This window comes from Orycteropus afer, unplaced genomic scaffold (genome assembly GCF_000298275.1).
Source record: "Orycteropus afer afer isolate SDZICR_OR568_19922 unplaced genomic scaffold, OryAfe1.0 scaffold00067, whole genome shotgun sequence".
Classification (NCBI taxonomy): Eukaryota; Metazoa; Chordata; class Mammalia; order Tubulidentata; family Orycteropodidae; genus Orycteropus; species Orycteropus afer.
In genome coordinates this window covers 9,320,585-9,341,532 of record NW_006921654.1, presented here as the reverse complement: position 1 = coordinate 9,341,532, position 20,948 = coordinate 9,320,585, and the positions used below count along the sequence as shown (strand labels likewise).

Sequence of the window (20,948 nt, the reverse complement as noted above, 5' to 3'; positions counted from 1 at the left end):
GCTTCTGAAAATAGCCCAAGATAAGCAGAATATTTAGATTGTAAATGTGCACTTGTAACATTGCACATAAGATGAACTGACCATGGATTTATTATTCAGCTCATATGCTAACGGGAAGGTTGACAGTTTGAATTGACCAGCAGCACCTGTGGTGCAGTGCCTAAGGCATTTGACTGCTAACCAGAAGGTTGGTGGTTTAAACCCACCAGTTGCTCCACAGAAGGAAGAAGGGGAAAACTACTTCCATAAAGATTTACCACCTTGGAAACCTAATCGGGGTCACTATGAGTCGGAATCCACTCAATAGTAGTGAGTTTGGTTTGATTTTTTGAGCACCTCCATGGGAGAAAGATGTAGCTGTCACCATCCATAAGGATTACAGCTTTGGAAACCATACTCTGTCTTATAGGGTTGTTATGAGTCAGAATTGACTCGGCTGTGGGTTTGGTTTTCTGGCATTTTACTCAGTATACAGTTTTCAAGGTTCATCTATGCTGTAACATGTATTAGGACTTCATTTCTCTTTATGGCTGAATAATATTTCATTGCATGTACATACCACATTTTGTTTATCTATTTACTTGTTTGTGAAATTTAGGCTTTTGGCTATTGTGAACAGTGCTTAAGTGAATACTGTCGTACAATGTGTGCGGTCTTCAATACTGTATTTATTATACTGCATTGCAATTGTCTCTATACTTGGCTATTTCCCCAGTTTGAGTGTAAAGGACAGAGACTATAACTTAATCATTGTTGTTACCTTCTGGTATTTACACAGCTCCTCACTTATAGTAGGCATTCAATATATATATTATCAAGAAATTAATGGACTCAAAAGAATTTCATAAAACAAGAGAAAAGAAAAAATTGTTTTCAGAATTTATTTCATAAAGCCTGTATCTTTCTAGGTTGAGTATTGTGAAACCATTATTAAGTAATTAGAATTGAAAATTAAACACATTTTAACCACAATTTCTCTGACTTCTGACTACTGAATCGAACTATGTACACCCCCCCAAAAAAAGTAGGTATAAATCCTATTCTCTATGCCTATGGTAGGAGCTCTGGTGGTGTAGTGCCTAAGGCATCTGACTGCTAACCAGAAGGCTGGCAGTTCAAACCCACCAGCCACTCTTTGGAAGGAAGGTTAGGCAATCTACTTCTGTAGTGATACTGTCTTGGAAACCCAAGGAAGAATCACTATGAGTCAGATCCAACTAAACAGCAGTGGGTGGGATGCCTATGGTTATAATGTTATGTGCCATTGAGTCGGACCTGACTCATAGCGACCCTTCCTTGGGTTTCCAAGGTGGTATCACTACGGAAGTATATTGCCCAACCTTCCTTCCGAGGAGGGGCTGGTGGGTTTGAACCACCAGCCTTCTGGTTAGCAGTCAAGTGCCTTAGGCACTACGCCACCAGAGCTGCTATGGTTATAATACCATTTGGGAATGGGCCATCTTTGTTATGTTAATGAGGCAGGATTAGTACAGGGTATATCTTGAGTCAACCTCTTCTGAGATATAACTAACTCACTACTATCGAGTAGGTCTCAGTTCACAGCGAACCCCATTGGGTTTCCAAACCTGTAAATCTTTATGGAAGCAGACTGCCTCATCTTTCTTCTGTGGACCAGCTGGTTGAGTTCAAACCCCTTACCTCTGGTTAGCAGCCAATGCCTTAACCACTACACCACCAGAGCTCCTTCTTTTGACATATAAAAGAGATTAAATAAGCAAGCAGAACAGAGATGGGGTAAGAGAGATGACAAGACACATGGAGATCTCCAAAGAACCAAAAAGTGGAAGCTGAAGAGAAAGGACTTCCTCCACAACTGACAGGGACAGAGAGCCTTCCCCTAGAGCCAGCACTTCTAGCCTTCTAAATTGTGATAAATTTGTTTGTAAAAGCCACCCAGCTGTCATATTTCTGATTAGCAGCACTTGATAACTAAGACAGTGATATTTAAACACTGTTGTTGTTATTGTTGTTATGTGCCGTCGAGTCGGACCCGACATATAGCGACCCCTCATTGGGTTTCTGAGGCGATATCTCTACAGAAGTAGATTGCCCAACCTTCCTTCTGAGGAGTGGCTGGTGGGTTTGAACCGCCAGCCTTCTGGTTAGCAGTCAAGTGCCTTAGCCACTACGCTACCAGAGCTCCTATTTCAACACTAAGTATAAACTATTAAGTTTATTTAAACACTAGGTATAAACTATTAAGATGAGATTTTCCTATTCCACTAGTGAGATCGCAGCATCAGCAGTCACTCATGACATAAAGCAGGAGTACACAGAAGGGCAGCTCTAACTTAGCCTGACAAATGCTGAATTAATGCGTCTGAAACGATTAAAGTTTGCATGCACTTACCTTGCTGGAAAGGTCTGTAGTTGGTTGTTTGCAAGATGTAAGATTCGCAGGTGTGGGTGCCCCACCAGCACAGGGATACACTGATCTGTCAGGAGGTTGCTGGTCAGGTAAAGCAGCTGCAGCATACTCAGACTTTCCTCCCCAGTGCAAGCCAATGGTAAAGACTCCAGACTATTTGCGGATGCATTCAAGTACCTGAGACTGACAGAACACACACCAACACTCATTTGCTTTATGCTTATTTACTGCCTTCTTCTGTAGAAACCATCATGCCATCTCAGTATGAAATAGTGTCATTCTATGCTCCCAAACTTGTGACAGCAGTCATTTTCTCCAGGTAGTTTTCTCTAATTGAGTCTACCCAACCCAGAGTCCTTTTTATTCAACTCATGTAAGCCATACAGAGAGGAAACAAATACAGGTTTGGCTGGTTGTTTCCCCAGGCTTCTGCAGTGATTTGATCCTAACTGCTATCTGTGTCTACTGAAAGGATGTTGTACATGTTGTACATGTATGATGGTCACATACATCTCAACTATGAAGATACCTTCAGAAAAATTCATGTCTGATGTTAATGTCTTCATAATTTTTAGCCATATGATCCCCTTATAATGGACATGCAGGCTGTTTCTGATTGTTTGCTATAATAATGAGCATCTCTGTGTTCTTATCTAGATTGCATCCCTGAAGGCAAGATTTGTGTGGTCAAAGGCTATACATATATTTAAAATTCTTAGATACCTTGCCAACTGAGCTGGATAAACCAAAATTCTACTTTCACAAGAAGTATGTAAGAATGCCAATCTGCTTTCACCTTTGTCAACACTGAGTACCATGATTCATTTCAACCTTTATAAATCTAATAGTTGAACACATGGTATGATTTAAAATTTGCTCAGCACAGTGCCTGGTATACATAGAAAGTGCTCAATAAAAGGCAGTTAATGTTAATAAACATGTTTATTTTTAACTCTTCTTCATGTTGTGAGATCTATACCTCTAGTTAGCTTTTAAGCTTGTTCCAGGATACTATATGTGCACTTATATTTTCATACGCCCCAAAAGTGCACTGTGCAATAACTCAAATAAATATGATTGACAGCTGTGGTAGTTAAGGTTGTTGTCAACTTGGCTGGGCCTGGTTGAGTGGCTGGGCAGCTGGATGTAGCTATTCCCCATGGTGAGACTGGCAATCAGTTCCATGGTGGAATCTACTGGAATAGCTAATTACCTGCTTTAGGGATGTGGTCTGCTTCCCATATATAAGAAGCAGCTTTGAGGAAGGTCTCCAGCTTTTTGGCACGCTTGAACCCTACACATTGCCAAGTCACTGTTCAACAGTCTGCCATGCCCCGCTGATCTGGGGACTTTTTCTGGACTTGAATTAGTTGCCTGCCATGCTATTTGGTGATATTGGGACTGTGCCTTTTCACTTCTCAACCTTGGATTTGTCAGCCTCAGCAGCCAGCTGCCTGAGGGAAGAAAAGCCTCTAGCTTCAGTGGGCCTGGAGCAAGAGGCAGAGCTGAAGCCCAAGGTCAAGGGGCTTTCACCCAGCCCCTAGAGCCTGGCACTTTGAACTCGTACTTCTAGCCTTCAAAAATTCTAAGAATAAACTCCTGTTTGTGAAAGCCATCCCATTGGTGATATTTTCTGTGAGAGCAGCACAGAGGTAACTAAAACAACAGTTTGCTACAGCTGCTAAGTAACTTCCCTACTATAAATTCTAAGGTTGTAAACTTCTTTTATTCAGATTGTCATTAGGACTGAATGCAGTAATGTGCGCTGCTAACAAACATCTGTGAGTTAACAAGTTATCACTGCATCTAGACTCCATATATAAATATTTAAAAAAAAATTCTTTCAAGCATCTTTTAGAATTCCTAAAGATTTTATTTTTAGGAAAATCAAGCCAAGTGTATTACACATTAAGAGATGTATACACTGTTCAGCGGAGAACACTTGCAGGCTGAACGCATTCTGTGTGTCTCCTGTAGCCTCATGTTAGGTTACTACTGCTGATCTTTGTTTTCTCTATTTTTAAACTGAGGACAAAACTGCCTTTTCTGTATTGCAGAAGACTATAATTAAAAACCAGATTTCATGTAAAGGTGACATACACATCAGATAAACCTGATTGTGGATCTAAAAACAGATGGAAGACACACCATCTATTTGTTATTTTACAATCAGAAGGGAAGCAACACCTTTTGGAAAGATGCTACCATTTTTAAATGCATAGTTTTCAAAGAAGGCAGTTAAAAAAAAAAAAAAAAAAAGACCCACAAAGAAAATAACTCAGTGATAGGTTGGTAAATCTAAAAGCAAAAACTAAATTAACTTCAGTGATGTGTCCTCTTCTCCCCAATGCAAAAGATGAAGATCGCTCCAGAAGCTCTATCAGAATGTTGTAACTTTCTTTAAAGGTCATAACTGTATTCATTTTCTGAGATGACAGCCTGAACCGTCCCAGCCTGTCTGAAATTGTTCACAACACAGAAACTTTTTCAAGTATTTGGTGGTTCTGTCAACTCTGCTTGGAAGATTAATACCTCAAGCAACAGTATACTGTCCTCTTTCATTTACATTCCAAATAAGTCCTCATCCATAATTGGACTATCAGAAAAACACTCTGTAAATATAGTTCCAAAGGACATTCCAACGATGTCAATGCAGTTTGTCTTGTCAGTGATTCTGCTATTAAAAAAAAAAATTCTGTGGTACTTACTTTAAGGCCTTGGAGAAGAGGGTATCTGGTAGCCTGGTGAGTAAGTTATGTTGAATGTCCAACACCTCAAGGGGGATGTGCTCCATCAGCACAGGAAGGCTTTGCACATGGTTGTGTCCCACCATCAGTTTTCTAAGACTCAAGCTACTCAGAATTCTAAGGGAAACAACACAAAGAACCAAATTAAAAAGTTACTGGATAAGATGCAACTATTGGTCTCTCCCCATCCATAAGAAAGAATGAAGAAAATCAGACTCAAGGAAACAATGAGTCCAAAGGACTAAAGGACCACTCAAACCACAGTCTCTGCTACTCTGGGACCAGAAGAATTAGATGGTACTTAACTACCACAACCAATTGCTCTACTTGGGACCACAGAAAGTCCTGGACAGAATGGGAGAAAAACATGGAACAAAATTCAAAATCATAAAAAGACTGTACTTACTAGTCTCATAGAAACTGGTGGAACCACCCAGACTATGGCCCTTAGATGCCCTTCAAACCTGGAACTGAACCTACCCCCTGGGGATCACCTTTCAGCCAAACAACAGACAGACCTATAATGTGAATAATAACACTCGTGACAAATGTACTCCTCAGAATATCAGCCATAAAAGACCAAAAGGGCAGTATTTGCCCCCAGACAAAGCTCAGAAGGCAGAAAGAGCTGGGAAAAAGGATGAATAGATACAGGGAACCCAGGGAAGAAGCCAGAAATGTGCTGTTACATTGAGGGAATTGCAACTAAAGTTATGAAACAAAATGTGTATAAATTGTTGAATGCAAAACTAATGTGCTCTGTAAACTTTCACCTAAAGCACAATTAAAAAAAAAAAGGTTACTGGACTGCTGAGTCAGCCCTAGACTATTTAACTGAATCCAATAAAGTAACAGCAACATAGTCTTCAAGACAGTATAAACCTAGACAAGTGCCTGGGCCTAAAAAGCAGCCCCAACCCATGAGGAAGACATAAAGGTCATTCTGAGAAAAGGTGAATTAATGAAAGCAAACAGTAAAGAACAGATAGAGCTAAACTAAAAAAGTAATTTCTAGAATAAATCAATTTAGATTTTGGTCTAGACAGCACCAAAAGACCAATGTAATTACTTATCGATATTAATATAAATGATTAATACAATACATTAACAACAAAATTTATTGGAATCAAAACTACTATTTATTGAGTGCTTAAAATATGCTAGGCAATTTAACAATGAAGTAGTTCAGAAAAGTTAACTGACCTTGATTTACCAAAGATCTCACACTTAATGTAGTAGGATTTGAAATAAGGCTGGTTCCAAAGGCTATGTTCCTACCCAGTATGCTAAAAACAGTCTAGTTTAATTTTACAAGACTCATTTAGGTTCTAACCACATGTTTTTCCACCTCAGTGCTTTTTAACACATCATATTTCTCCTGGCTGCCACTCTCAATCCACCTTCACTTACAGAAATCCCATCTATCCAGTAAAGGTGAACGCCATCTCCTCCATGAAACGTTATTCAAAGTTCATCTGGATTTCCAAAAAGTACAGTGCAGTGATGAATAGTAAAGGCTCTCAAGTAAGAATGATGACGTTCAAATGCCAGTTTCCATCACTTCCACTTCCTAGTTGTATGTGACCTTGAGTTGAGCATTTACCACACTAAGTCTTAGTTTCCTTATCTCCAAGATGGGTTGTTTAAGGACTAAATAAGGTAATATAGGTGGCATTCTAACAGTGCCCAGCTCATAATAACTCATCCAATAAAAATTGTCCATTGTTACTATCATATCACCAACCTATACCAGCAACTCCGATTATCTCTTGTCACAGTAATTTGTGCACGCGTCACCTCTCTTATTCTCTTACTCAGTTCCTTGAGGGATAAGACCATGCATTAGCCATTACTGTATTCCTTACAGCACTCACACTGTCTTGCACTAAGCAAGTACTCCATAGTCACTGGAAAAATAAATGAAAATACCTCTGAAAGGCAACCCAAATCTAGAGAAATCATTACATCTATACATACATACATAATATATACATTTTTACACACACACACACACACATACCTCATGGGAACATCTGTGAGGAGATTATAGCTGACATCTAATATTTCTATCTTCTTTGCTTCACAGGCCCAGTCAGGGACACACTCTAGCAGGTTTCTGAAGAAAATAATTAAAAGGCAGCATTTAAGATGCAATGAGTGGAACTCATTACCCTGAACTGGGACAGAACCATTAATCAGCCCATGAGCTGCCTGAGGGCAGGAAGACTGTATCTAAGGCATCCCTGGTACATATCCCTAGCAAAGAGGAGGTGCTCGGTGAATGCTGAGTTACAAGGGCTGGAGGACACAAGTACAGGAACATGAGAAAGACTAGATTATGATGCATGCTCAAACACGGTAAAAAGCACCAGCTTTTAGGCCTTCACCAGTGGGAAAGCACACACGATAGGATGGGTGAGGGTGACATGAGGAAAAACTTAATGGAAGAAGTGGCGTTTTAAAACAAGCCTTAGAAGATAAGTAATCTTTCAACTGTGGAAGAAAGAAACCAAATTCTGGGGAAAATTAACAGAATGAATAAAAGTGTGGGAGGCAGACCCACTAACAGGAAAAAGTAAAAAGTTTCAAACCACTGAGAACATGAACTCAAATATTTAGTAGCGTACTGGGTGGAAACTTAAAGAGAAATTTTATTTTTAAACGTTACTCAGATTCTCTAGGCCTCAAGGTATCTATCTATCCATATAGTGAAGCAAAATGAATTAAGTACTAAAAGAGAAAAAGCAGATACTGCATTTCCTAGTGAAAGGAACATGGTGCCTGAATTAAACATGGCAACCTTCCCAAGGAGGATGACATCTGGGCTAGAATTAGAAAAATGTTGTACACTGACCTGAGGTGAGGAGGACATTCCAAGCAATTGATGACAACATGAGCTAGTACAGAGGCAAGAAAGGAAATGCCTGGTGTATATGAGAAACAAAAGCAGCTTAGTGACACTTAAGCATCAAATATGGAGCAGAAGGTGGTTAAGAGACAAGGCTGGAAAGCTAGACTGTGACTGGGTACAAATCACAGTTAGAAATTTCTGACTTTATCCTGCAGGTATTAGAGGATCACTGAAGGGCTTGTAAGCACTGGAGAGACAATGTCAGTTTGACACTTTAAACAGATCACTCTGTGGCTACATGGAGGTCTGATTGAGGGGGTTATATTATATTGGTAAAATGAAGAATAATCAGGAACTGTTGCTGAAGTCCAGACAAGAAATTATATGGGCTTAAGTAAGTAGAGTGGTAATATAGATGGAGGGGAGGGGACGGACTCTAGAAATATTTAGGAGGCAAAAATCCAAAGGAGCTGAAGATGGATTAAATATCAAAAGTAGTGCAGAGGGAAGAATCAGTGACTCCCTGACTTCTAGGCTGGATGACCACGGAGATGATAATGCCAAACGCTGAAAGAGACAACACTAGACACACAAGTTAAGGCAGGGAGGAGAGTGAATAATGAGCTTAATTATACACACACACACACACACACACACACACACATATATATGGGCAGGCAGGACCGGGCAGTGTTTCATTCTGCTGTACATATATGGTCACTATGAGTTGGAGCTGACTCAACAGAACCTAACAACAACATAGGATGTGCAGGTGGAAATGTCTAGTTTTCTCTGAGGGTGAGAAAAGAGGGCCTGAACTGGAGATCTAAGTGGTAATGATACTAAGCATAGCTGAAACCACAGGAGTAAATGAGATCAAGTCAATTAAAAAGTATAGTAGACCAAGGACAGAGGGATAACCGACCTTCAAAGGGCTAGCTGAGGAAGAGAGAAAATGAATGTCAAAGTGGCATGAATCAAATCAGATTATCCTGGTGAGCCAAGGGAACAGCGGGTTTAAAGAAAGCAGAGCATGATTAACAGTGCTCATACAGTCGGGTTCCATGAAAGAAGGATAAAGCAAGCTGTGGTGGGGTGAGAAGTAAATGGGAAGTGAGGAAAATGGGCCAACATGTACAAAGAGTTCTTGAGAAATTTGGACAAAAAGGGAATGAGCAGGGTTGGGCAGTAGCCAAAGGGGCTGTGAGGTTAAGTGAACTTTTTTTTAAGACAGAAGAAATATTAGTGTGCAAACAGATGGAGAAAAGGGAAGACAATAAAGGCAACCAAAGGAAGAAGAGAACCGATACAGCAAGGTCCAAGAGCAGTGGGAGAGGCTGGGATCAAAGGCACAGGTGGCTGGATTGGCCTTGAAAAGAGGAAAGAAGTTGAGCATTGATATGAATCTACATACATTTAAAAGCAGGGTGGTAGGAGGTTGAGGGAAATCACTCAAGATGGCCTCTATTTTCTCAGTCAAGTAGGGAACTACTCTAGAGTGGAGGAGGTGAGGGGCATTGTGGCTGATGGAAGTGGAGCAACCTGGAACACACACTGAGGACACAGAAGAAGGGGCTGAGGAGAGAAGGGTCGATAAGCATCAGATAAGGTTGGAAATCGTAAATGTATAGTGTCTACCTGAATATGGTGAACGCTATACATTTACGATCTCCAACCTTATCTGGGAACTCTGGCAGCATAGTGCCTAAGGCACTTGACTGCTAACCAGAAGGCTGGTGGTTCAAACCCACCAGCCACTCCTCGGAAGGAAGGTTGGCAATCTACTTCTGTAGTGATGCTGCCTCGGAAACTTTCCCAAGGAGGGGTTGCTATGAGTTGGAGACCCAACTCAATGGCACATAACAACAACAACAACCTTATCTGGTGCTTTTCTTCAGCAATGCTGAAGCTCAGTCAAGAAGGTATTGATCCATGTTGGAGTTTTGATGGGATGATATGATAGAAAGAAACTAAAGAAAAGAAATCTCGAATAGTGTAATAATGATGATGATGATAAAGTAGTAACAACAAAAATAAATGAGGGTATGAAAAAAAAACAACCCAAACTCAATGCTGTCAAGTTGGTTCTGACTCATACCAACCCCTCCTTGGGTTTCCAATACCTTCCTTGGGTATCTCTACAGAAGTAGATTTCCCAATCTTCCTTCCAAGGAGTGGCTGGTGGGTTCGAACCACCAGCCTTCTGGTTGGCAGTCAAATGTCTTAGTCACTATGCCACCAGACCTTCTAAATGTAGCTATAGTAGCTAGTATTTCCTGAGCGAGTACTATGTGCCAGGGGTTATGGCATATATTTCACATTTCTTATCTCATTTAATCTTCTCAACATACCTGACAAAATATGACCCTGAGCGCGGCCCTTTCACGTTTCTAACACTGTGTACTCACAGCACTGCTGCTGCTGCTCTGTGACTACCTGTTTGACCATCTCTCTCTGCTAGACTCTGCTAAACTGTGAAACTCAACCACTGAATCCTGAGTGCCCGAAACAGTGTTGAAAATGAAAGAACGAATGAAAGCAAACCTCATCTATGTTACTCGTGACCACCAAAAGGAAGTAATAAAGTCTTGAAAATGATTAGTATCTCTCAAAAAATCAGATGTACATAGGTCAAAAGAATATAAAGAAGAAAACAGAAAAGTAAGCCACTATTTCAAGATCAAGAATCATCTAACTCACAAAAAGAGAATCACTGCCATAAAGGGGATAATAGTTCTTCTCTGTCAGGATCTCATCTTAAATCCATACGCTTAAGAATGAGTAATTTGTAGGTACTTTCTGTTTCAAGAGGACGCTTTCTTTAACAATAATAGTGTGGCCATGAAACATTCCTTCACTCATCCTTTCTCCCTTCTCCAGTGATCAAACTTTTCAATGTATTCAGATTTCTCGTACCTCAAACTGCCCAAGTATCCTCCTGCACCTTTTAAATCTCAAACAAGCATCACCCTCATGACACACACTCACCGGGAGAGCTCTAGGGAAGTCAGGAGACTGGGTACTGGATAAACATTCACGGCTGTCAGCCCTAATCAAAAAGCAAATAGACGTTAGTGACATCTTCTCTAAAGAAGAAAGATTACTCTTAGTTAAGAGTAATCACCAGAAATAAAATTGCTGCCATCTGTTGAGATATACTGAAAACTACTAGGTAATAATACTTTGACTACTTTTAACTGCCTGATCCCAATAATGTTAATAACCACTTGAAAGATCTATGTACTGCATTGTATTTATATTGAACCAGAAAGTTGTTAAATGTTAACAGTTAACTATTTAGGTTTTTAACTTGAAATTATGAATAGTTGCATTCTTGCTGGCCATATTTTAAACTTTTAATTGATGTTTAATAAGTAAAAGTGCTACAATTTTAAGTGTATAGATCCCTGAATTTTCACAAACTGAACTCGCTTGTGGAACCAATAACCAGATCCTGAAACAGAAGTTCACCAGCTCCCAGGAGCTCCCACTTACCCTCCTTTCCAGTCACTACCCTCAAAAGGGTAACACTATCCTGACTTCTCATACTAACACATTGGTTCTGCCTGTTTATGTAAGTGTATATATACAATATTTACTATTTTTTGTCTGGATTCATTCACTCTACATTACGCTTGTGGGATTTGTTCTTATTGCTGTGTATAGTTACAGCTCATTCATTCTCATGGCTGTATAAAATCCTTTTATACAACTATATCACAATGTATTTACACATTTTAGAAGTGACGGGCATTTAAATATTTTTCAATTTGGACTATTATAAACAGTGCTGCTGTGAACATTTCTGTCCATGTCTTTTGTAGACTAACACAAGCATTTGTGTTGGGTAAAAGCTAGGAAAGTAACTACTCAGGAAAAGATATGTGTGTGTTCAGCTTTAGCAGATTCCTACTGAGCAGCATTCCAAAGTGACTGCACCAGTTTACACTCTCAACAGCTGACACTGGTATTTTCAGTCATTATTTGTGGTAGGTGCGTATTGGAGTCACATTGGGGTTTTCCATTTGTAGTCACTTCATAATGACTAGTAAAATTGAGCACCTTTTCCTATATTTATTGATCATTTAGATAACTTATATGTCAAGCTGACTTCTTGACTTCTTACGCATCAAACTGCAGGTGGTTATGTGATTTCTTCCAGGTTTGCTGCATTTAAGGATGCTGTAACCAGAGGAGGTAACTTAAATCAAATCTAGTCAGTACATTACTGTGACAGAATCTTGGGTAAAAGGGACTGCATGTATGTCAATGAGATCTTTTCTAATAGGGCCAGTCCTTCAGATTCTCTAGATAAATTAAGAACAGAGAATAAACCTGATGATAATTATTCCCATGATAAAGGACTCACTACCATTTCCCAAAAGCTGTAAACAGTATAAAGGAAAACTTACCAGCTTTGACACTACGCTGACCTAAACAACTGATCTAAGCTACAACTGACATTTCTATAACATCATAAATAGTGATGAAAACAGAAGTCTTAACTTTCTTATATATTTTACAAATATAAAAAGTAAAAGGAATAAACTAATGAATACTCTTTCACCTATCATGTTGCTTTTAACAAATCTTTTGGTTTTTTTTTTTTTTTTTTTAAATTAAAGTACTACAAATACCAAGAGGTAAACACCATACTGGATTTGATTTTTATCATACCCAGGCATCCTTTTATACTGTTATTGTATATTAATTGCTTAGAAAACAGTATTTCTGTGTTTTAAATTTTGATATAACAATCACAGTATACATATTATCCTGTGTTTTTGCTCAAAAATGTTTCTGAGATCTAACTACAAATTAATACACAAAGCTGTGCAGTATTCAGTTGTAGACTCTATCTCTATTTACCCATTTTCCTGTCAGAAGCTGTATTTTTGTCCAGTGTTTTTCACTGTAGCAAACAATGCTGTGATAACCATTCTCACACACATCTCTTCAAATACATGTATCTGGTGTCTCTCGCAAGCAGAAGGACTGGTATATAATATGGGTTATTTGCATGTTTGAGTTTTCAAACTGTCCTACTGTTCTCCACAGTGGTTTTACCAAATATCCCACAACTAGCAGTGTATGAAAGCCCCTGCTTCTTCACATCACTGGCAGTACTCAACATCATCTTTTTAAAGTTTTCTTATCTGATGAGTATAAAATGGCATTAATTTTAATTTGCATTACTCTGACCCTTAGTGAAATTGATTATCTTTTCCTTTGATTCTTTAAACAAAGAGAAAGTAATTATAACTTCTGTGGTAAAGACGAATTCTCCTTAAAAAGGATGGCCTTAATAGATATGAGGTCTTTATATTGAAAAATATTCCTAGAGCAAACCACTATTAAAATGAGTGGTCTTTAACTCTAGGAATGAGGCAGCATAAGCTTTTAGACCAGGGGTTGGCAAAGTTTTTCTGTAAAAGGTCAAAAAGTAAATGTTTTAGGCTTTGTAAGTCATATGGTCTCTCTTAAAACTACTTAATTCTGTCACCGTGGCATAAGAATAGTCACAGATAATACATAAACAAGTGGTGAGGCTGTGGTCCAATACACTTTATGTGCATGAAAATCTGAATGTCGTAAGATCTTCCTATGTCATGAAATATTCTTCTTTGTATATTTTCTACTATTAAGAAAATGTAAAAACCATTATTCATGGGCCACACAGAAATAGGCAATGGCTACTAATAACATTCCATTTTGAACACCTTGTCCCCCACACCCCGTTATTTTGAAAAATACCTTTTATTATGGTAAGATAGTCAATTTCAATGTATCCTGCCATGTGCTTATATGCACATCTCAGATTTAAAAGATAAAGCTAGACCTCAAAGAACCTCAAAACTCCCATTTTCCAGAGTGTCCGAAGGAGCACCACAGCTACCACTGTTTTTAGAACATTCTGACTAGAACTACAGGAGAAAAAGCAGGAAGGTGGCTAGAAACTTACTGTTTGAATTGGCATAAAGAGTTCGAAGGGAAAAGCCACTGAGTGTTAGCTCCCTCAGCTGGTTCCGCTCACAATGCAGCTGCTCCAAGCTACATAAGGAGCTAAGATCTAAGTCAGTCAGTTGATTGTCTCGCAAATCCATGTGGGTGATGTATTTATTTCTCTCCAAAGTTTCAATAACCATGGTCTTCAAATGGTTCATCCTAATATCAGAAACAAGAAATTCAGTTAAATGTGCTTACCAAAAGAAAAACAGGAGAGAGATGACCCCCTTCTCTCTTTCCTAAACAACTTAAGGATTTGACTATTTGTCTAACTTTGCAAGGCACTATATAAGCAGCAAAGATAGTGTTAACTTTTGAGTTCTGTCTTTATGAACTAACTTAAATAATCCAGATGAGCAAATAGACATATAAGTTAAAAAAAGATAAGGAAAAACAGACTACACCCACAGTTAGTAATAGGGTTATATACAATTTATTGGGAGTAGGACAAAGGAATAAGAAGGTGAATAAAATCTTTTGGATTAGTGAGTAGCAAAGCACTCAGTCATGGGAGGTCCATGCCAAGAGAAGGAGGTAGAGGCCACATTTCCTCTTGTCACTGTACGTGCTCTATTTCTAGTGTGAAAGATTCATATTACAATTACTTGTCTGTTAAAAGCTTATGGAAGAGTTCAACAGCAAATTAAATAAAATGATTTCTTGGTTCTATACAAATACATGATTTAATGTATGCAGGCCTATTCTGATTTTCCTGTATTTCAGCAAAACTATGTTCTCAATAGGAACATCAATGGCTTATTGTAAATGCCAAAACATCTAATAATTGCTTTTTACCAGCCGTCTTTAGGAAAATATTATAACCAGAAAAATTCTTGGCTACTTTATTTTAGTAGTGAAACTTTTAAAATTTTAATTATAATACAATGAATATTAAGAAGGAAAACCCCAATGACTGAACAGAAAAATGAACAAATTAATGGAAAAATACAAATTACCAATAAACATATAAACAGATGCTCAACCTCACTCATAAGTAAATAAATGTTGATTATAATAAATACTATCTTCTATCTACTAACAAAAATGAAAAAGAGTGCTAAAGGGACAATGGTGATGGCTGAACAACATGGTGAACATAATGAGTATCACTGAGCTGTATATATGAAAAAACGTTGCAATGGCAAATACTATGTTATATGTATTTGTACCAAACAGAAATACACACACACAGACAATGACTGCTAAAAACTGACACTGATAACAATGTGAGGAAATGGGAACTCCCATGAAATGTAGCTAGGAGGGTAAGTTAGAATAATCTTTGTCAAGGCAATTAGAAAGTTATTTATCATGTGGTATACTTACCTCACTCTTAATCTCTCTGTTAATGAGAGGTAAATGAAGTTCTACTACAGCTTTGGAAATATGTATTTCTATATTGTTGTAAAATCCTAATGTTTTAAAGAAGTCTTTATAGAGAGAAAATATAATAAAAGTCCATCAGAAGTCAATGTAAAGAAGATACCATGAAGAATGACCTTACCTCAAATCTACATGTTTGATATGGCCCATCCTGCTCAGAAGCCGTAGGTTGAGGACTTCTAATCTATTTCCTGCCATAAGCACTTTATCTAATGTAGTCAGCTTCTCATAAACTTCAGGAATTTGACTGAAGTGGTTGAAGGAAATTCCCAGGGAGGAAAGCTGCTGCAGATTTCCCAGCTCCTCAGGTAAAGTAGTCAGAAAGTTGCCATCAAGACACAGGCTTTGAAGACTGTGGGCAGTAAACACAAGACACCTCATGAAGCTTTTAACTTGAACGGACAGAACTAAAGTAATAGGTTCTGACTTATGTTATTTATTATGAATCCAAAAATGGCAAAACATCCCAAATCTCTTATCTACAGACTTACTAGATTCCCTATACATAACCTGCACAAATGTTCTCTTCAACAGTGAAAAGAGTCAGAGCCTCCGATGTTGAAACTGAGGGCTCAGTCACTACAGTAGGCAATTACATTTTCTCTTGTCAAAAACTGCTACTGACTAAAATCCTAAAAGTTACATGATTTATTTCACTGTAAGGGAAGAGATGAATCTTCCAAAAGTCAGATACTTACTTTAGCAGATTGCCAATCTGACATGGTACATTGTGAATTCCATTACAGGAAAGGTTGAGCTCAGTCAAGGTAGAGATCTCACACAGCAATGTAGGAAACAACCCAAGTTTATTATGGGACAAGTTCAGGCCCTTCAGCTGAGAAAATCTAAACAGCAAAGGCACAAATTATACAACTGAATGACAAAAAGATCTATTTTACACGTTCACTGTACAAATTACCCCATAAGTATTTACTGCCACTCATTACATGCCAGACATGTTTGACACAGAGGATACTAAGATGATTCTCACAGTGTTGGTGCTATCAAGGATAACATGTCTAGTGTGATCAGAGTTCTTTCTTTCTTAAAAAGGCAGAAACTCTAGAGAATAAAAGGTCATACTAGTACTATTCTCTTGTATCATAAGTCATATTTGATATGTGTGAAACCCTTCCTTTTTTTTTGTAAGCTCTGCAAGCACCATACAACAGCCTTGCAACTAAAAATCAACTCATGGACACAGAAATAGCTAACAAATATATAGCTATTACAAGCAATTTCTAATCCCATTGTAAGCAACTTCTTTTTTCATACTGATATTATGTTGATTTAATTGTCACTTGAAATAGGTTACAGTTTGAAAATATATATGTGCTATGGAATTTTCCTATAATATGATCAGATACACAGCATGAAATAGCAACTTTCAATGTTCCCACTTTGCTTGCAGAAGTAAAATGATCTACACCCAGAGACAGCAGCACCATGAAGTGGATGAGTAAGACTCAGTCTGGTCATGAGACAGTATTCTATTTAGTCGTTGTATTAGTTTGAGATGGTACACCCAAGGTGGTTTTCTCCAAGACAATGATGTATCACCTGCTTCTAGATCTGACTTCCTGGTAGCTCACTGTCAGGATCCTCCTCCAAATTCTCCACATTTGATCTCCAAGACTGTTCCTCTGCTTTGGTGCCTCGAGCTCAAACTGGATTAACCCCATTTTCATTAGCAACTCAAAAGGATATGTTAAAAACCCATTCCTTAAAATTATAGCTTGTTTTCACTTTTACATAGCAGTAGTATTAAAATAGTGATCTCATTACCAAATAAGGCTTATGCTTAAAAATTTTTTTTTCCTAAAACATACTATCTGATGAGATATATAAAATACCCAGTGTTGTTGTTGTTATGTGCCATTGAGTCAGACCCGACTCATAGCAACCCCTCCTTGGGTTTCCAAGGTAATTATCACCTACGGAAGTAGATTGCCCCATCTTCCTTCTGAGGAGTGGCCAGTACACTTTAGAAATTATTCTAGAAATAATAGCTATTAAGCAGGTATATTAAATACATCATTTTAATGTATATTACCTTTTAAAACCAAAATAAACCCACTGCCATCAAGTGGATTTCAACTCACAGTGACCCCCATTGGGCTTCCAAGGCAATGCATCTTTATGGAAGTAGATCGTCCCATCTTTCTTCCACGGAGAGGCTGGTATCTTTGAACTGCCAATCTTCTGGTTAGCAGTCAAATGGTATAGGCACTGCACCACCAAAGCTCCATTACCCTTTAGTTTAAGAGTGCTTAAGTGCTTTCATTGCCAACTTCTTCCTTCCTTACCAGAAGCCCAATTACTTCCAAACCAAAACACCAAACCCACTGTCATGGAGTCGATTCCAACTCATAGCAACACTATAGGACAAAGTAGAACTGTCCCACAGGGTTTGCAAGGCTGTAAATCTTTACAGAAGCAGACTGTCACTTCTGCAGGGCAAAGCACTGACTGACCTTTTGGTTAGCAGCCAAATGTTTTAACTACTGTACCACCAGAACTCCTAAGACAATTATGTACATCACATATCCATTGCCTTGTATCCATTTTTAAGGGGGAGGTACAGCAGGGGGAGGGAGAGGGTATGAGATTGGGGGAATCTATATATTTTAATAAAAGAGAAAGAAAACTACATGGGCAGATCCTTCGGTGAGGAAACGGTTCCTTCATCATAAAAGAGGTTTCATAGATGAGAGGCTCAAGAGTTGGCAGAAGCAGAAACAAAAGACATACAAAAACCCTGCCACTGGGAGTTGATTTCTTAAAACACTGTAAGTCATTTAACTTTGATCCTTTTGATTCATAACTTCCTATATACTGAATCTCTCAAAATTTATCCTGGCTATAGAGCAAGTAAAATTATCAATGATTTATATAAAACAATTGTCCAGGAGGCCAATGGCAGCTTGTTGCTGTATCTATAACAGGACATTTGCACAAATTCTATTTTATTGGAAGAGAAATAAAAAATTGTACTTCCTCTCCCAAGTAGAGAGGAAATTTTGGAATATATATTCACACCCATGTTCATCGCAGTATTCAAAATAGCAAAAAGATGGAAACCAGTTTAGTGTCTATCAACAGAATTATGGATAAACAAACTATGGTACATACACACAATGGATTACTATTGTTGTTGTTAGGTGCCACCTAGTCAGCTCCAACTCACAATGACCCCATGTACAAGAGAATGAAACACTACCTGGTACTACATCATCCTCACAATCCTTGCTATACTTGAGCCCATCACTGTAGCCACTGTGTCAGTCCATCTCTTTTAGGGTCTTCCCCTTTGTCTCTGACCCTCTACTTTACCAAGCATGATATCCTTCTCCAGACTGGTTGCTTCTGACAACATGATACAAGTAGGTGACATGAAATCTGGCCATTCTCACTTCCGAGGAGCATTCTGGAATGCACTTCTGGCTGCACTTCTTCCAAGACAGATTTGTTCGTTCTTCTGGGAGTTCATGGTCTTTTTAGTATTTTCACCAATGCTACAAATTAAAGGCATCAACTGTTCTTTAGTCTTCCTCATTCATTGTCCAGCTTTCACATACATATGAGGCTACTGAAAATACCATGGCATGGGTCAGGCACACCTTAGTCCTCCAAGTGACATCTTTGCTTCTTAATACTTTAAAGAGGTCTTTTGCAGAAAGTCTGCCCAATGCAATACGATGTTTGATTTCCTGACTGCTGCTTCCGTGAGTGCTGATGTGGGTCCAAGTAAAACGAAATCCCTGACAACTTCAATCTTTTCTCCATTCATCATGATGTTGCTTACTGGTCCAGTTGTGAGGATTTTTAGTCTTCTTTATGTTGAGGTGTAATCCATACTGAAAACAGTAGTCTTTGATCTTCATCAGTAAGTGATTCAAGTCATCTTCACTTTAAGCAAGCAAGGTTGTGTCATATGCATATCGCAGGTTGTTAATGGGTCTTCCTCTAATCTCGATGCTGTGTTCTTCTAATGGAATACTATGCAACAGTAAAGAATAATGATGAATCTGTGAAACATCTCACAACATGGATGAACCTGGAGGACATTATGCTGAGTGAATTAAGTAAATCACAATAGGACAAATACTGTACGAGACCACTATCATAAAAAGTCAAGAAAATTTCTATGCACAGAAAGAAATATTCTTTGATGGTTACCAGGGGTGGGAGGGGGAGGGAGGGGAAAATTACTCACTAGACAGTAGACATGTATGAATTTGGGTGAAGAGAAAGGGAATACACAGTAAGGGGGAGGTCAGCACAGTACGACCAAGGCAAAGAAAGACACTAGAGAGGTACCAAGAGTAAAAGGCAACAATAGTAAATACTATCACATACACAAGTCTGCAATAACAGTAAGAGCAAATAATCTATGAGTAGATAGAGAGGTAGATACATAAACTGAACAGGGGTGGGATGGTATATAGGAGTATAGATCCACAAGCATAGATAGATTTGGCAGAGAATATTTTCTTGTATTTGTATGTGCTGCAAACATATTCAGGTATATAGCAGAACAAAAAGGGGGAAAAGGTGTGTTTATTTCTTAGCCATAACCAAACACCTTTAGGGAATGAGCCAATGGGCTGGATAGTCTCAGGAAACTTCTAGGTCAACTGGCATAATATAAAGACAATGTTTTACAACCTACTTTGTTGAGTGGTGACTGGGGTCTTAAAAACTTTTAAGCAGCCATCTAAGATACAGCTACTGGTCTCTTCCCATCCAGAGCAAAGACAAGTGAAAAAAATCGAAGACTCAAGGAAACAATTGGTCCAAAGGACTAATGGACCACATGAACCACAGTTTCCACTAGCCTGAGACCAGAAGAACTAGATGGTGCATGGGTACCACTACCAACCCCTCTTATCACAGTCACAATAGACAGTCGTGGACAGATTGGGAGAAAAATGTAGAACAAAATTCAAAAATCATAAAAGAGACCAGACCTACTGGTTTGATAGTGATCAGTGGAACCTCCAAGACTATGGCCTTTAGATACTCTTCAAACCAGGAACTGAAACTGACCCCTTTGGCTCCACTTTCAGCCAAACAGTAAGACAGGCCTATAAGGTGAACAGTAACACCAGAGAGGTATGCACTTATTAGAATAATGAATCATATAAGATCAAAAGGGCAGCATCTGCATAAAAATAAAGATCAGAAGGCAGGATGGGGCAGGAAAAATGGGCAAATGGAAACAGAAAACCTAAGGAGAAGTGGGAAGAATGCTATACAATAAGGGGACTACAACTAATGTCACAAAACAAATATGTATACAGCCAGCCACCCAGAGGGACTGAGTAGTTGATCCTGCGGGCTTGGGAACATAGTCGCAGGGGACATCAAACTCAATTGGCATAACATACTATACAAAACACTGTTCCACCTACTACTTTGGCGAGTAGCGACTGGGACCTTCAAAGCTAGGAAGTTGCCATCTAGATGCAACAACGGATCTCTCCTCGTCAAGAAGAAAGAAGAAAACCAAAATTAATGGAAACAATCAGTCCTAGCGACTGGTACACCATCCGATCTGCAACCTATACAA

General features: G+C 38.7%; 1 protein-coding gene across 1 annotated transcript in view; it reads right to left on the bottom strand.

Annotated features, from left to right (window-relative positions):
- Positions 1–20,948, bottom strand: part of PHLPP2 (PH domain and leucine rich repeat protein phosphatase 2) — a 108,378-nt gene that overhangs the window by 15,210 nt on the left and 72,220 nt on the right. Inside the window, exons 7-13 of the mRNA XM_007940334.2 lie at positions 16,075–16,221; positions 15,498–15,728; positions 13,950–14,152; positions 10,976–11,036; positions 7,157–7,252; positions 5,098–5,253; positions 2,372–2,572 (exon numbers count right to left, since the gene is read on the bottom strand). Of these exons, the coding sequence (XP_007938525.1) occupies positions 2,372–2,572; positions 5,098–5,253; positions 7,157–7,252; positions 10,976–11,036; positions 13,950–14,152; positions 15,498–15,728; positions 16,075–16,221 (1,095 nt within the window). The remainder of the gene's footprint in view (positions 1–2,371; positions 2,573–5,097; positions 5,254–7,156; positions 7,253–10,975; positions 11,037–13,949; positions 14,153–15,497; positions 15,729–16,074; positions 16,222–20,948) is intronic.